Source organism: Chelonia mydas, chromosome 1 (assembly GCF_015237465.2).
Source record: "Chelonia mydas isolate rCheMyd1 chromosome 1, rCheMyd1.pri.v2, whole genome shotgun sequence".
Lineage (NCBI taxonomy): Eukaryota > Metazoa > Chordata > Testudines > Cheloniidae > Chelonia > Chelonia mydas.
Genome location: NC_057849.1, coordinates 338433044 through 338449317, shown reverse-complemented (window position 1 = coordinate 338449317; position 16274 = coordinate 338433044). Strand labels below are relative to the sequence as shown.

General features: G+C 40.6%; 1 protein-coding gene across 5 annotated transcripts in view; it reads right to left on the bottom strand.

The window, feature by feature from the left end:
• Nucleotides 1–285: 285 nt before the first annotated feature.
• MKLN1 (muskelin 1) overlaps nt 286–16274 on the bottom strand; it is a 194606-nt gene continuing 178617 nt past the window's right edge. For all 5 annotated transcript variants that reach the window (XM_037889362.2, XM_043520782.1, XM_037889364.1 and 2 more), the window contains 2 exons: nt 15926–15980; nt 286–13342 (listed from right to left, as the gene is read on the bottom strand). In XM_037889362.2, coding sequence (XP_037745290.1) covers nt 13221–13342; nt 15926–15980 — 177 coding nt within the window. In that variant the 3' untranslated portion in view covers nt 286–13220. The remainder of the gene's footprint in view (nt 13343–15925; nt 15981–16274) is intronic.

Sequence of the window (16274 nt, the reverse complement as noted above, 5' to 3'; positions counted from 1 at the left end):
TGCTTGACTGTATATTACTTACAAATACAAAAGCTGTGATTGATTAAGCACCAGATCCATGGCACATGGACACAGCTAAACACTGATTTCAGTACTCAGGATACCCTTTCAGCTCTCTGTGGCATATAAGAATGCTAGACAGACTCGCCCCAATTATTTTTGCAGAAACCTGTAATACACATTCAATATGTACCAAAAAACTCAATTTCCATGTGCCCCCTCCAAAAGGTGCGTTCAGTTCTTAAGAGAAAATGGTCCTGGAATGAACACACAGTAGCCAAAATATCACATCCTGTTGGTATATATAATTTTATTAAGAAAAAAATGAAAATACATTCTTTCCATATGTACATTACATACAGCAGAATTCTACATTTGTCATTGTTCACCAGCTCACCCATTCATTTATTCAGAGAACAGTGCTTACACATTTATCAACCCAGGAATCATAACATGGCCAAGGGCCAGAGAAGGGAAATTAACATTCCAAGCCGCAAAAAAAAAATCTCAATAGCTGAGGTGGTAGGTCAGGAAGAGGTGACAGATGCAGATAGTCAATTCTGTCAGTATCTCAGAGCATTCATTATTACCGTGGTGTGTGTCCTAAGAGCTCTGTATGAGTATTCAGTACGGACCTCGACCTGCTCATGAAAATGTCACTGCAACTCACAGATTGTCTTTCTGCAGGACCCTCGTTGATTCAAATGTTCTCCTGTAACTCACAGTCCAGATCTCCTACGGCAGGGGTTGAAGGTAAGGCAAATGATCAGTGAATGTCCACCTAACAGGACTCAAATGGGCACAAGTGTACTTAGGACTGTCCTAGAAATGCAGCTAGGCACCATGTCCGAGATTAAGCAGAAATGTAGATGTGCCAAATTCTTGACTAGGGGAAGTTCAGATCTCAAAGCACCATATGGGGGACAGCTTTGGGGGGCTTAATGTGGGTGGAGGGTAAGGAATGAGGTTCTATTTCAAAGACTACGACAACAGTCAACATATATTCTCTTTGTGTGCAGGCACAACTCGTGTTAGCATTCATGGGAACCATGCAATGTAAGATTCAATCCCCCTCCCAGATTATCATGACAATAAATCATCAATTAAGCAGGTGCTACTAACTCAAGATAGCGGGATGGAGGATAATGGCCTTTTGCCCAAATGGTACAAGGGGAAAAGTTTGCGGTGGGCAGCATTAAAATCTCTGCAGTCACTGTCCAAGGTACTGTAAATAACTATAGCCTCTCTATACACATAGGGCTTGGTGCATCTCTGTCCCACAACTGTTGGGTGTGGAGATTTTAATGACATCCACTGAGACTATCACAGCTTAGTCCAAGCAGCCAGTGACCCTAGAGATACAAAACTTGCTCTAGGTGTTTTAAGGTGGGAGGGAAAACATTTACAAAGACCTGATGCCAGGTCACACCTCAAAAGTTTGCACGTGTAAAATCAATCTGGTAATCATATGCAGAAGTTGCTGGAATGCAATCTCGCAATATTCCACAGTGAACTAGAGGGTCCAAGTTAGTAGACTGAAAACCCAGCCATCAAGGCCATTGATTTAAAGTCAGACTCTGCAAACAATGCACAGAACTCGTATCAGCTTCACCATGAACTCTGCAGGAACAGTTTGCAAGATTAAGCCCTACAACCAGAGCACAGGGTTGTAGCTGCCCAGAGAATGACACGGGAGGTAAGCAAGGTGCTCACTCTCACCCCAAGGGGGCAACCTTAAGACATTAACCTGCAGCAGATGAGGACAAAAATGAAGACATTACATTTTCAATGCTATTCTGCCTTTTAAAATATCCTGGTAATTGAAAGAATCATCAAGCATAGCTACAGGATGGAAAGGGTTAAAAAAATCCAGCTTCTCACTCAACATAGCTGCTCCCCAGGCTTCACTAAGTCTTACACGTAGAGTTTAACCAAAGCAAATCAATGAATTCTCTTCACCCCTGCAGCAGAGTCAACACGGCTACAGGAGAGCAAGCTGGCTACTCTCCTGTCTCATGTAGCAGCAAAGCCGACAGCAGAAATAGGTATCGGAGGCAGAAAGAATGGCTGGTGTTTGGATCCCAGAATCTCTGCAGTTAGTCATTTTATGCACTTGTAAATTGAGCAAAGTTTATCAGAACTGAAGACGGACACTTTTTAAAAATCACTTTTCTCTCAGAACAGAACTAAGTCGTTTCCCAAAGATTTCGAAGATCAAGACAAGATACTCTATGAAAAGGCAGCCATAGCACCCTGCAGCAGTTCTGTGTTTGAAGGAAGTGTGTATCAATTCGTTCAATACCTTGGATAGCGATGTATTAGGTAATTATACAAAATGAATTTTTAAATCAACATTGAGAAACATGTGCCATTTAGTGTCTACAAAGCTTGGAACAGTGTAGTCGTGTCTGTGGGAGCTGAGATTTCAGTACAGACCTCTTCTTCTGTTTTCAGTTAAAAGTAGTTCACCTAAGTTAGCCCACTTTTTTTGTTAAGCTTTAAGTAGAAGGAACCTTAGAACATCTTCCAGTTGGATCTCCCTTGCTTCCAGTTGTCAGATGTATTTTCTAGGTCCTACTTTTCATCTTTCAAGATGGCCGCTTCTGGTTGGTTTGTTGATTATTCTGTATTGCATCTGACATGTCCTGGCAGGTTCTAAACAGATTTGCTTCTTTTTGCAGCTGGGCACAGCAAGCAGAAAAGCATGGTCTAACATTATACATCAATTTAATGCTCTTGTGTGGAGAAGAGAGGCAGCAAAGCCTGCCTGAAGTGCAACCCTGGCATTTGGAAGATGCTGCTCTTGCACTAATTTCATTTTTAAAAGGGGCCGGGGGGTAATCTATAAGGCATCTGGATAGTGGGAGGACACATTCATTCCTAATGGTGCAAATTTATAGGTTGGAGGTGAAAAGGGAGGGGAGAGGTTTCAAAAATTTTTGCATATGGAACAGTCCACTTAATAAAGCAGTTTATGAGGCCTACCCTCCCTCCTGTCCCTTCTCTATTTCTCTTCCTATTTGCAACAGGGAAGGAGGGCAGAGGCGTCTGCAATTTAGAATAAACCCTGGAAGTTGATAATTAACTGTTTTGACTAGTAATATCTTCAGGACACAAGCATAATCCTCAATCCATTATTTAGCTTGTTAACTTCAACACAAGATCTCTGTCCTCATACTTCTGCAAAGGGGCCAGCACACTGCTGATGCAATATAAAATCATAGGCCACCCTAGGAATGCGGGTTTATTACAGTCTGGGGCCTCTAGGTCCTGACCAGAATGTTGGTTGTTTGGAGGGATGTGAATAGCCAGCTGTCTCCTGTACAGCGGTATAAGTGGCAGAACATAACACTATTGCTGGGGGGATCAGCGTGCATGATTTCGTGTCCTTTGTTCTTGGGCCAGCAGGCCTCGAGGAGAGTGTGGCTCAGGGCTGGCACAATCTGTAGCAACTCCTTATTTTAGGAGTGATGTTGAGGCGCTCTGGACAGAAATGGTCACAATGATGCCCTGATGAAAGGAAGGGAATGAACATGATCCACCACAGCCTCCATTCAAGAAGAGTCCCCTTCAGGACATCAGCATCAGGAAATCAGACGTGCACTGGACCTTGGTGAGGAACGAATAGCAACAATGGAGAAGAACATGCTATAGAGTAAGGAACTGGGAAGAAGGCCTGGATGATCAACTGCTGTCCATTGGAATGTGCAAAAAAAACCTAACCACGAACATTTTCATTTTCCACATATGTGACTTTAAAAGCTCAATAGTAAAGCACTTTATCCTGACCTGTGTTCACCTAGTTAATGAATTACGATGCCACACTGATGTTGAATGCTGCTAATGAAATTCAAGCAGCCCTCAAATAATTAAAACTCCAAACCAACCAATGGAATCTCAGCAGGCTTGTTACAAGGAAACAGATGCAGGGCTGTTCCCCCATCTTGCTCTCCCTCTCACTGACATGCCAAAGCCTGAGTTGAAAGTTCTCTTCCTCTGATGCAATAGGTGATGGCATGCCAACACCTAGAAGGAAGGTGCTCACTGGGGTTAACTTCAGAAACAGAACCCCAAACTTGGGTCACTGCAGGTAAAAAGAGCTTGAAGTTCACCTGCACATAGAAACTGGCCCAGATTAACAGTTTAGGACTTAAAAGTAAAATGGACTTAAAACTAAACAAGGTCGCATCAATGCTAATGTTTACATTTATTTTTTAATGACAGTGTTTGTAAAAGGTGCTGTACTGGCAATCCTGGACATTTAAATCCTCACGTTAACCTCAGGCACAATATAGACAACAGTAATACAAGGTCCCTGCACGCTACTCACTATTGGTAGGACATAGCCCTGTTCTGGAGGCCTAAGGGTGTAACCCCAGGCATACTTGGGTAACCCAGGCTTCATCTCCATTCAATCCTTTGCTCCTCTGCTGAGAATGCCAACACAGACCATCTGAACTAACTGGAGTAATTTGTATTGGGGTCACTTGAGACGGTAGTGAGGACTTCATCAGATGGTACCATAACCATTCTCTGCTGGATTTCAATAAGTGTCCTAGAGGTGAAAGATTCTGTGGCCAAACTCCTGAGCCACACAGTGTTCTCATGCCATTTTAACAGTTTCCCCAAATTATTATTTTTTTTTGGATCATCAGAACACAGGTGGTTTCCAGAGAGCAAAAATCTTGCATAAAAATTCTGATTACCGCAACCTAATGTTTTTAACACGACCCTTTCATGACAGTACAATGATTAAACACACACTGTGCCCATGTTAATAAATATTAAAGAACTCCTCACTGCAATACTGTGTTACCACACATTTATATCAATCTAATACACCAATATTCACAGCTGTGGCATAAGCTACACCACTGTCAGAACTATAGCCAAAAAAACTAGTCATGTGCTTCCCCTCCCCTCCTCTTGGGCATGAGGCCTCTCTCTAGTTCATCACACATGAAAAATAGTTTTGTCAACGGGTCTAATTCTCCAGGGACTAAAGAATGGATGGAAAGGCAGTTTTGCCTTCTCTCGGAGGATGACTAACATTTTAACCTCTCCCTTTCAAAGAAATCAAAGAATGGCACCACTAAAAACACATAGGTTAACATACTGGAGAAGTTGCTGAAAGAGTAGGGCAAGGTATTATCCCTGGTTGTTTCAGACCAGTGTCAATGTGTCACCACTTATTTTCAAAGTTTAGCAAACTGACATCCATCAGTATGGTTAGATGGCACAGACGATATTGGAAAGGAGAAAAAAGAAACCCTGTTTCCTGAACACTTAAATTCACTGAAGTGGCAAAATGATTACCCATCAAAGCAAGACATCTTTTTAAAAGGCCAGAAACCTGGAAGCGAATGACTGATTCCTCAAGTGTCATTAGTCTTACATGAGCAAAACAGAGCCTACACCTGGCAACACCGATTACCAACCAAACAATCCTATTTCTCCAGGTATTTGTAGTGCAGGGGTTCTCCAACTTCATTGTACCGCAACCCCCTTTTGAAAACAAAAATTACTTCATGACCCCAGGAGAGGGACCGAAGCCTGAGCCCACCCGAACCCCACCTCCCGGTTGGGGGGAGCCAAAGCCCAAGTCTCACCACTCCAGGCAGGGGGGCCAAGCTGAAGCTCAAGGGCTTCAGCCCCAGGCAGGGGGCCTGAACCTGAGTCCTGAGGCCCAAGGCTGACGCCCTCAGGCTTTGGCTTAGGCCCTGGGTAGTGGGGCTCGGGCTTCAGCAAGCCCTGGTGACCCTATTCAAAGGGGGTTGTGATCCACAGTTTGAGAACTGCTGTTTTAGTGTATATACAGAATCCTCATTTTCCAATTCAATTATGGCACTAGCTAAGAGCGAGCAATAATTAAATACCTTAAAGCTGATGTCCTCATGCTGCAGACAGTACAAAGCTGCACACAGAGTATCTTCTAAAATCACATTCACAAACAAACAAACCACGCCCAGTGGTTTTCAGAAGAAAGTGTTAGCCACTGATAATGCACTTGGCCAACTACGCAGTTAAAAAAGTGCTTATTTAGTAAAAATTACCAAGACTCAGGATTTCAAGGAGGGCACTTTACTGAGTTACGTTATGGCTTCAATACTGTATTTTCCTATTATTCTCTATCCCCTTTGTAATGCAACCCATCATCTTCACTCTTTGGCTCTGAATCAAGCAGAACTTTCCGTTAAGCTGCCGGGTACTTTCCGAGTTAGTTGCAACTACTCTACATGCACATTAACATCGTCCCATAGCCAAAAGTTAGGGCTAGTCTACGCTACCACGCTACGTTGGTGCAGCTGCATCACTGTAGCGTGTCTCGTGAAGAAGCACTATGCCGACAGGAGAGTGCTCTCCCATCAGCATAACTGTACCTCAACGAGAGGCGGAAGCTAGATTGGCAGGAGAGCATCTCCCACCAACACAGTGCTGTGCGGATACCACTCTAAATCAATGCAACTTACATTGCTCAGGGAGCTGACTTTTTCACACCCCTGAGCGCCAGAACTTACATCGACTTAAGCAGTAGCGTACACAAGCCCTTAGTTGCTTATTCCTGCCTTTCCTCTCTACTACTAAACTAGCGTTTGGTCTGTGACAGCTTCCCCTCCTTCCATGCCATAGTTATCAAGATTCCTTAGCAACCTCTTGAAAGATTTTTTTATAACGTCTTTTGAAGTCCAGATGCAATTATATCCTCCAGGGCTCTCTTAGCCGCTATTTTAAACCCCATGCCCCTGAAAGAGCAATCGTCTTTGCTTAATTCAACCCCACTCCACCATGTCTCAATCTCCCCCCACACCCACATCTTGCCTCCGCTTCTCCCCCGTCAAGAATAGCTGTCATCTTTGGAGAGAACCAGGCCTCAAACTGATGGGAGGAATTTGCTGTAGAGCAGTGTCAGGAGTCCCCATGTCCCAACACCATATAAGAAAGAACTCCATCTCTTTGACAGTGTATCCCTTGTGGCAGCACACAGCGCTTCCCCAAGGCCACAGAGCTGGCTTTTTTTGAGGCGAAGAACAAGGCAACAATACAGTAGCTGGGATTTGGTTTCAAACTGTAAATAAAGGGTCGCTAACGAAATATTTTTTATTTTAAATCCCTTATGTTACTAAATCTACCTCAGAATAGTACAGTAAGTTTAACTACCTGTTTTACTCTTTCCCATTTATGCTGACTTAACTTCTCCCACTACACTCAGCTACCCTCAACAATAAAATTGGACTTGGCCATGGAGTATGCACTTTCCACATATCAATTAGATTCACTTTCTGGTGCTCCTGCACCAATGCAATGGGTATTTGTTTCCCACATTGCTCGGGTAGTGGGGAGGCATTCAACTAAAAAACCTTTGCACTATAACTCCATCAGAAGTGTATTAATATTAGGGTTTGTACATTCCTCATTACACAACAGGTATTTTTTATGTAGAAACTTTTTGACTTGTTTCCCTTTAAATTACTGTAATCTGCTCAGGTTACATAAGCAGTTTGTTCCCTTACACCAAGTTACCTGCTCTAAATTCCTTCACCAACACCTACTCCCAACTCACTAAGAGATATAGCATTTCTTAACACGGCAAAATTCTACTTGCCCAGTCATCAAGATAAGGCCTGGGGCAGATATACTGCATGCCTGTGCTAGGTAATTTCATGACAATTTTGCTGATGGGAGAGAGCTCTCCCGTCAATTTAATTACTCCAGGCCCTGCCAGTGGTGGTAGAAGATCATCCACTGATATGATGCTGTCCACACCAGCACTTAGGTTGATGTAACTTATGTCACGCAGGGGGGTGGCTTATTCACACCCTCGAGCGACATAACTTATACTAACTTAAGCTGTACTGTGTACATAGCCTTTGTCTAATCACCTCTGAGTGGAGTTTACACTGGTGCTTGTTTTGTAATGCTTTATCATCTGTGTGGTACTCTAACCCAGCTGATAGTGGGCTATAGCAAATTTATGACTTGTTTTATACTTCCCATCTCACAAAAAAAATAACTACTGAAGGAAAAAACGTAAAGTCAGACATGCAACCTACTACACTGGATATAGGATTCATTCATGAGCAATGTAAGACTTCCTGGTTTTTGTTCCTAGAAGAAACAGGTGAGAAAAAACTCAATATACCAAATCTGTTTCCTCCAGCAACTGATTTTATAAAGTACATTTCCACACACGGGATTACAGATCTTTTTAGCTTCTGGGAAGAAGAAAGGAAAAGCAACGAACTTAAGAGATGTGACAATATCTCCCATCCAGAGATAATGGATTCTTTACTGCACTTCATTCTTAGGAACAGAGCTATGTGAACTTAAAGATGAATTATACTCTGCTCACCAGTTTTCACATGACTGATGTCTCTGGCAAGAAAGATGGTTTCCTCAAGCAACTCCATGGTCAGGGAAAAGAACGCCTAAATTGGATGCCAGCTCCGTGTCACAGTCAAAACTATTCTCAGAGAAAGAAATCAGTGCAGAGGTTTTTCTGAAGTACATTATCAAGGCAGATCTACCTAGATCTATTTGCAAACGCTTTGCAACTGTGTCTGCATGCACTGTTTTTTCAAAATAAATGCTTCAACATGGTTTTGAAAACAATTCCATACACAGTACCTGTGGCCTTACTCATAAATTAACCTGCAATTTACATATACACACAAAATCATAGGCAACCTAACAGATCAGTATTTATTTACATTTCTACTGTTCCCATCTAAATACTACATATATGGGGTACTGTGCATGGGAGCAGAGGGCAGAATAAGCATATCTTCTGATTTCAAGGAATGACCACCCTTCACTATGATCAGCAAGAAAAAAAAGAGTTTGAATTATGACCAACTATACATTGAAACTCTCTCAGCAAGAGTCAGGATGGATAAGAAATGTAACTAGTTTAAATAATTACCACCCTGCAGACAGGTGTAGACAACATTAATGTCCCACCACTGTAGGAATGCTGCCATTGAGACCTTTCACAACAGATAAGAGTCAAATGGAATGTTGGTCAATTTGATTTCTTAAAAAAATTAAGCAAAAAAGCTTCCTTTTGTCCCTTGCATTTATATGCCTCATGCAAAATATGTTTAAACATATTACAATGGTGCTTTAACCTGAAGATACCATTTCTGAAAGAATCCAAAAGATACAGGTTTACCTAAAACACATGGACATCTATGGATTTCTGCCTTCTGACCCAGTGGCAATTGGGGTGATACAGAGATTGTTTCCACTGCCCCAAGTTCATGACCCATGTCTAAGACTATACATTCAACATTGGATTCAGTTTTGGCAATTTGCAGTAGGTAAAAGACCGTGTTTTCTGAGGATGATTTATACACAGCTTCTCAGGAACATTAACATAAAACAACCTTTGTGCGAACAAACACTTACCTACTGAACACCATCCCAAGGACAAACATCCTGAAGACCAATATCAGTAGTCATTGGCTCAGTTTGTCTCAAAGTCTCCACTAGTTAGAAAGCACTGAGAATAGCAGACATTTAAATTATCGCTTCTGATTCTTCAAATTGTTGGTACAAAGTTTTTTGCCTTATAAATCGTTACAAATAAACTAGCTATGTGTTAAAATAGTCTTTGTTTTACAGACTTCAGTTGGTAGGGAAAAAAAAAGTGTTCACTTAAGCAAATGGGACAAGGTTTATTTTAGAATGCCCAATTTACGTTTCCATGTAATGAAGTGGCCTAGAGTTGCAATGTGGATAATATGTGGTAGTAAATTTACGAAGCAGAGATCATGTATACTACATGTTCTTTCATGTGCTCCACGCCAGGAAGCAGGCTCTGTGTTAAAGTGTTTGGAGGCACTATGTAATCAGCAGGATCAAGTACCGAGATGGTACCAAGTAAAGCATGTGTTCACACTTATGGTGTTATCCAGTGAGTGCACTACCTCACGAAACGTCTTCTAAAATGACCCTTCCAAACAAGAAGGTGGATCTCTTCTGTTTGGACTTTTGTATTTCCATAATGCTTTGAGCTAATAAGTTCCTGGAATGACACTCACAACTTAAGCCCATGCATAATACAACCTCAAAATCTAATATCACAATTATACTTTAACAGGCTATTACAGGAATTTCTGTACATTCTCAGGAAACTGAGCAGTAAGTTTTTTTATACTATCTATTTTTATCAACTATACAAGAGATGCAGTGTATACTATGGCAAAGCACCAATCATTGAATTATGATTACTAACCATAAAAAGGGCGCGGAAGTAGTGGATACCCTTTAATAAATCCATAGGAAATACTCATTTTGGATAAACCTATCTTGCCACAGGGTGCCTCTATTGCTCCACAAATATACAGCGGCCAATACATTTGCTGTGTCAGGTTGTACATAAAGCAGTTCTTAAAAAGGACGGGAGCTGTGGAAATGGCAGCTGGTTAATCACCAGCTATAAGCAATAAAGTGCACACTGAGTGGTGTGTGTATGGGGGGGCAGTGTATGTGGGGGGGGATTGGTAAACCTTGTCTGTGTACACAGAAAAGGTGTGTCAATATTTGATATTCAAATATTCCCATTAGCTCGGGATAAGAGACAGGATGGTTAGTCACTGTGTAGGAAGTACTAAGCTAGCAAATTTAACTTTCTGCACTTGCAGGCATCCACAACCTCCACAAGCACAGAGCAGGCTTAAGCCCATGACTGAACATTTGCCGTTGTGTGTCTGTCTATATATAACAGAGAACTTTAAAACTGAGAATTTTAGTCCTCGTAGTTTTCAGCGAAATCACACAAACACACACCCTAGCCAATTATGTTTGCAAATCTCTCATCAGATCATGCTTTACTTCAGTGAAGTGAATATGTTGTCACTTAATCACAGCTTGATTTGTAAGATATGCTTCTCAATGAAGTTACTACCCCGAATACTTTTGGTGTTTTTGTTAGATCCTCCACTAAACCTACTCTTGGGTTGCTATTTAATGTAATTGTTTCACTTTGGTTCAATTTTATTTAAACAAAAATAAAGTTAAAAGGTAACAAAAAAACAAAAAACCCACCAGCTAGAAAAATGAAAATCAGAAAAGTAAATGTTTGGGTAAACTGCTCAGAAAGATTTTTTTGGGAAAAACAAACCAACCCAGCCCAAAAAACAAGAATCACCCGCTTGAAGTTGTGAGCAAGTTTGTTTCTGTGAACAGAATGCATAATCATACTCCCAAGATAAACAGCACACAGCATTGTAAACCTCAGTACTTGAGGACTGAAAAATTTAGTTTAAATACAGAACAGCAGTGCTATGGCACAGTGCTAATGGAAGCAACAAGATTAACAAAGCCATTATCTAGCAAAGAACCAGAAGGTTACAACATGCAGTAAAAAAACACCTGTGGCATGGCACTTTTTCATGTCACTGGAGAAATTTTTTTTTCTTTTTGGACATTGTTCCTTTGGAACATTTAACCAGATTGTATTTGCTAAACTGTGTATTTCATTGATTTTTTGATTTGCTATCTGTTAACTACATTTACTTACTTGTCAAACAGTAAGTTAGCGATAACTTAAAAAAACCAACATCTATAATCCTTTCAAGAAAAAAAAAAAAAGAGTCAAGTCTAATCATTTAGTTTTTAAAGTAAATCCAGCCTCTAATGTACTGTTAATTTCTGGGTGTTTAATAGCTTAATAAGATAAATATTACACATTTTTTCTTCATGATTTCCAATGTACTGATACTGGAAATAAAACAAAATGTGAGGAAGAAGGGGACTAATTGAATGAAAGCACAAGGATACTAGAACTATGAAAAAATATTCTTGACTGTCATTTCTTTTCATTTAAAAACGTCTAATCCATCATCCCTGCACACACAATACTTCCAGTAAATTCAGTGGAAGTTACTCAGACACAGGAAATTCAGGATTCATGTCCTATGGGCTGCTGGCCCTCTAGACATGAATCTCTACAGTCTTTATATAACTTATCAACCAGTTTGAACTGCATGCTTTCTGGCACTGCAGAATTTAAGTATATGCTAACACTAGACGCATGTGTCCTTCATTATACTTTACGGACACAGTGCAGCTCCAAGCCCTTAGGCCTACATACAAAGAATGTTTTCTGCAAGGGAGAAAATAAAGTCCTCTTTCTGGACGTATGCATTCCACTTATTTTAATAGATCCATCCTTTAAATGAAGGGAGAGGCCTTTGTGCATGGAATAATTCTAAGATGCACTTAAACGAGCTGTGCTACATAGGACAAAGACAAAAAACAAGCTGTTGAGAACAATCCTCATTAAATTTCACATTCACACACAAATATACGCACAGAGCCAACATGTACGTAAATGCAGACATTCTGCTTTGGAAAACTGCATCCAGACTGAAGTGCTTTAGAGGTGCAGCGTGTGCATGGGGGATGTGGAAGATCCAATTCTGTAGAACTTTACAAGGACTTTGAAAGTGTGTCATGAAAGCAGCACAGAAGAGGCACAGACATAAAACCATCCCTGAAGAAATGCTTGTACCAGCACCTCCTGCACTCTATTTTCAAAGGTTTCTCTGAGGTTCAAACTTGACTGCCAACTTTAAGGCTTCAGAGAATGGAAGCCAGGCATTTACAGTAGCACCAGCTAAATATTTATGTTCACACTCTATAGCAAATCCAATTACACGCTAGTGTTAGTCAGTTTCTCAGTCTAATAGGGTGGAAAATTTGAGAGACATCCTCCTTCACACTGTACATTACAATTACAGGACTCAAATCAGTGAAGACACACATTACCTTAACGAACAGCAGTGTCCTGCTGCCAAGTTACACAACTGCTGTGAATAAAGCCAGTAGGGCAAAGCAAATGTCATGATTAGTTACAATAAAGCAAGGGGCATTTTAAAAATAAAAAAAACCAAAGTAAAACCACCTTCAGTTTCCAGGAGCCTGAAATCTCTTAGCATTTCCCCTAAAAGCAAAAAGGATGACTGCATGATTGATTTCTTCTTATATTTGCTAACTCTTAAGTCAAAATCAGAAAATATATACATGTCAGTTACATTTTATTAGCCTAATTCAACAAGGGGAAAAACCTCAGGTATTCATTATACAAGTATAAAGCCCCTTTCAAAGACCCAGGGGTCACTATATTACTGCACACAGCAGTCAATCAATGCAGTAAAAAATTAAAATACTGAAAATGGATGCTTTTTTCTCCTTTCACATGTCCAGTGATTTTTCTGTCACAGTGTGATGAGGTCTACCAAGTTGCCTTTAGGAGGAGTCATGTTGTCAGGAAAGAAATTTACTAATGTATCAAAGAGCTGAGTTCTTTGCGCATAAGTATGATCAACATCCGAAAATCCTGGGGGAGTGAGAAAGACAGGAAAAAAGTCAAATTTAAAACATGAAACAAATTAAGCAATGAAATATGCTAAGTGTATACATTTGAAAGGAATGGGGAATATCTGCAATTCTCTCGTCATCCCCTTTTCTGAAATGCACATCACTGCACTGGCTGTGACCAAAAGTCTTTCCCAACGTTGCGTCACATCAGCATTAACAGTCCAGGCTGTTTATTCAGCCCTGCTATCCACTGCCACCAGTCTATCCATTATACATACTCTAAACCAGCCTGGAGTTGGTCTGCCCCACATGCAAGCCAACATCGCTCAAAGGCAATGGATTTATATGTAGGGCCCTACCAAATTCGCGCCCATGAAAAACACGTCACGGACCGTGAAATCTGGTCTTTTGTGTGCTTTTACTCTATACTATACAGTTTTCATGGGGGAGACCAGCATTTCTCAAATTGGGGTTCCTGACCCAAATGAGGGTTACGGTGGGGTCACAAGGTTATTTTAGGGGGGTTGCTATGTTGCCACCCTTACTTCTGTGCTGCCTTCAGAGCTGGGCGGCTGGAGTGGTGGCTGCTGACTGAGGGCCCAACTCTGCAGACAGCAGCACAGAAATAAGGGTGGCAATACCATCCCATGCCATCCTTAATTCTGCACTGCTGCTGACAGCGGCTCTGCCTTCAGAGCTGGGCTCCTGGCCACCAGTTGCCACTCTCCAGCTCCCCAGCTCTGAAGACAGCGCTGCCACCAACACCGCAGAAGTAAGGGTAGCAGTACTGCAACCCCTCTTTCCCCCCCCACACACAATAACCTTGCGACCCCTCCACAACTCCTTTTTGGGTCAGGATCCCTATAATTATAACACTGTGAAATTTCAGATTTAAATAGCTGAAAGAATGAAATTTACCATTTTTAAAATCCCATGACCGTGAAATTGACCAAAATGGACCATGAATTTGGTAGGGCCCTATATATATGTACTGGAACTTCCTCTCTAATTTCTATGATTCACACCACTGGTATCCCAAAGGGATCACTTTTCAATCAATTAATTCTTACTACATAAATTCGGACTTGTCAGATTGACTGAAACAAGCGGAATTTTCCTTTAAAAAGATACAGGAGACACAAAGAAAGATGCAACATATCCACATTGTTACAATGGAGATATTAATCTTAACAGGACTAATACAAGAAAAATACCTTTGGGTATTACTTTGATCATGTACTGCAAAATATTGGAATACCATGTTACCCAATTAAGAAATAAAGACAGTTTAGATGCTTTTTAAAGTTATGATTTTTTTTTTTTTTTACAGCTGAAATATTTTACATGAACAGGGCAAAATCAAAGGGGAAAATAATCTACTAAAATATAATTTAAGTATGCAGTTTCTTTAAAACCATATATGTGCTCTTTATGGGAAATCTAACTCTGTGGCTCATACACAGTGAGAATGTTACAGTAGATAATTCCTTGGCACCACTGTGATAGAGGCCAATTTGCCTTGTTACATTAGAACAAAAAAATTAGAAACTCTCAACCTTTGGAGTCAAGGAGTTTTTATTTAAAACTCATCTTAGGAAAATGTAGTATCTGTTGATAATGCTTAAACAAGATCAGCACAACCTCCTCATCCATTAGGACAAACTGTGCAGTCTCTTTTTTCCCCCTACCCTATTAGTTCTTGGGGCTGCAAATTGCCAATTTGGCTAATACCAAAATTATCAGTGCTTACATACTATGAAATCAGGAACTGCTAGGCAGCACGGAGTTAGAAAAATGAAAGCCAAGTAGTGCCGCTGGCCTTCTCATAGGGCGATCTCCAAAATTATCATTCAAACAACTATGAAAAATATCTTGTTATTGGCTATCAGGGGAAACCAATTATGTTTTGGGATTTCTTGTTTTTGTAAGTTTACAACATTGTCATCTTTATTATTCTTGACATTCTGTCAAAGAGCCAGTTTTGCGAAGAACAAACAACTAAATTGCTCTAGGAACTGCACTGTGTTTTCACAGCAAACAGAAATCTGTAACCATGCTGCTGGATTCCAAAATGATGCAACACAAAGTTCCTTTCTTTTGACCAAGGCTTCTGCTTATTTGGGTAATGGCGCAGCATATGGTGTAACAAGAGCTGCAAAATGATCCACTGAGACGTGAATTTGAGACCACTGATGACTGCTGTTTGCAAAATGGGCTTGGGGCAATAAACACTAGTGAATAGAAATGTTCCTTCTCAAATATTTAAAGACACTTTTGGGAGAAAAGGTGGGCGAGGTAATATCTTTTTATCTGAAGAAGAGCTCTGGGTAAGCTTGAAAGCTAGTCTCTCTCACAAACAAAAGTTGGTCCAATAAAAGATACTATTTCATGCATCTTGTCTCTCTAATATCCTGGGACTAACACAGCTATAACGGTGCCTAAAGGCACTTAATAACCCTTTTACAGTCTGAGTGTGCCAACACGTTTGTGGCCTACACTTCTTTCACCTCAACAGCAGTAGCAGAAATCTTATCACAGTAATACACCTGGCTACGCTTTGTGGTCTTAGCATAATTCATCTCTGGTTCATTATAATACTCACCCAGAGTGGTGAAATCTGAACCAGACTTGAACAGTGCTGAAGCAAGAAGCTGAAACTGTGGAAAAAAAAACCAAGAACCAAACAAAATTATCCAGATGTCCACGTAAGGCAAACAAAAGCTTCTTAAAACATCAAATTGCATTAAAGGTGGCCTGTGCTGTGTTTACCTAGCATGACGTTCATTCAGATGTATGGTACAGTGGTGGTTGTAACAGAGGCAGGTAGAGTCATACAGGATTTTGTGACGGCTTTTTTTTTTTTTTAAAACTATAACAGTATAGATTTTACCTGTGTCCATCCCTCCTTTTCCCTTCGTTTTTAAGTGAATTCAGTGTTTAAAATTTAGCAT